The sequence below is a fragment of the Emiliania huxleyi genome (assembly GCF_000372725.1).
Source record: "Emiliania huxleyi CCMP1516 unplaced genomic scaffold EMIHUscaffold_4671, whole genome shotgun sequence".
In the NCBI taxonomy this organism is placed as follows: Eukaryota; Haptophyta; order Isochrysidales; family Noelaerhabdaceae; genus Emiliania; species Emiliania huxleyi.
The window spans coordinates 1-1687 of NW_005198485.1; the positions used below are offsets into that span (position 1 = coordinate 1).

Genomic DNA, 1687 nt, shown 5'->3' on the forward strand with positions numbered 1-1687 from the left:
GTCGTGGGGGCCGCCGGTGGTGGACCTTGTTGTAAAGGTCTGTGTTTTGTTGCGTGCGCCGGCCAACGCGCCGGTCGTGCACGGCGACAAGGAGAAACCAGAGCTCACCCGGCAGTACAACGAGGGGTACAAGACTGACCTCGCAGAACCCCACGCTGGCCCGGGAGGATGCGATGAGGTGAATGAAGTCAAGCTCTGGACGCCCCTCCTCAAGACCTCCTCGCCGGGCGTTGGCAACGCCTCGAGTGGCGGCACGCCCGCCTCCGTTGTGGCCACTCCTACGCCTTTGGTAACACCGAAGAGAAGGCCCGCCGCCTAAACATGGGCTGCAAGGCGCGCGGGCAGCCCGGCCAACCCTTCTCCCACAAGACCGGCCACGGCTACGTCAAGGCGCATCGCGGTTTCTACCACGACGCGATCTTTGTCAAGCGCAACAACTTCAACCTGCTGCTCCACGAGACGTTCGGCGGCGGCTTCTCGCCCACCGCCGTTCTCAAGCTGCGCCGCCTCGCGCGCAAAGTCGCGCGCGGCAGCGTCGACCGCACGGCCTACTCGCCCAAGTACTCGCTCTCTTTTATGTCCCACCATGCAGAGCGCATCTCTCTCTCTGTTGTGCGAGGCGTGAACCGCGCCATTCGCTCTCACCTGGCAACCCTGTCTGCACGTCTCGCGCGCGCGTGAACAGGGCTCCAGGCCCCAAATGACGTGTGAGTGTTAGAGTTGTTTGGTTTTGCGTGCGTGGACCTCCAACCTAGAAGATGTGTAAGAAGGGTGCGTGCGTGTGCGTGCGTGGACCTCCAGCCTAGAAGATGTGTAAGAAGGGTGCGTGCGTGTGCGTGCGTGGACCTCCAGCCTAGAAGATGTGTATGAAAAAAAAGCTCCTTTACCTCTCTGTCACAGCAGACAGCTCCAAAGGTTCGGGAACTACACTGAAAGAAAGAAAAAATATACTCGCGCCAAAGAGGACGAAGTATCGAACTATAATCAGACCGACAGCAAGCAGCCGTCTGGCAAGCCCGTGCTAGAGCCCAGCTTCTCAGACCTACCTTCGGTTCCGACGACGACTGTACCGACGTCTACTGCCGAAATGACGATGCTGTTTCCTGACGCGCCAACTTCTCCGATACGCAGAGACTTCTCACCACCACACTTCCCAAGCGTCCCGGTAAACACTGCGGATTGTGAAGTTCCGGCCTTCCCAGCGGCTCCTTCGACGCCGGTGTTAGTAGCCAGCACATAGTCCACGTGACGGCTGCAGGTGTAAGGCATGAGGGGGTGTGCCGGGCGCGCGGCTCGGCGTCTCACACGCGCGCAATTCACTGAGGGAGGAGACCGGGGAGACATTTTTCGATTTTACGATTTCACACCACACACGTGCTCTCGGACCGTAACTCATCACAAATCAATTATAAAAAACTGCGCATCAACCGCGCGCCACAGACAGCCTCGACACCCCGGGACCGGGTGCGGTTTGCGTGGCGCGCGCCTCAATCGTCGTCGCCAAAGACAATCTTCGTGGCCGCCTTCATCGGCTGGCCCTCCTTTGGCCCAAAGGCGCCGTATAGCTTGTGCTCCTTCTTCTTTACCGTCGAGCCGAACTTGGTGAGGGCGTCGGGCACCGGCTGTGACGCCTCGCGCAAGATGTTTTGCAGCGCGCCGGCGTGCGCCTTGTCAAAGGAGGTGAAGA

General features: G+C 59.9%; 1 protein-coding gene across 1 annotated transcript; it reads right to left on the bottom strand.

Annotated features, from left to right (window-relative positions):
• Nucleotides 1–1487: 1487 nt before the first annotated feature.
• On the bottom strand, nt 1488–1667 carry EMIHUDRAFT_256342 (hypothetical protein; the record flags this gene model as incomplete). Its single annotated transcript, XM_005768154.1, has 1 exon — nt 1488–1667. A coding segment is annotated over one exon (180 nt), but the record flags the coding sequence as incomplete, so codon positions are not given.
• Between the last annotated feature and the right edge of the window lie 20 nt (nt 1668–1687).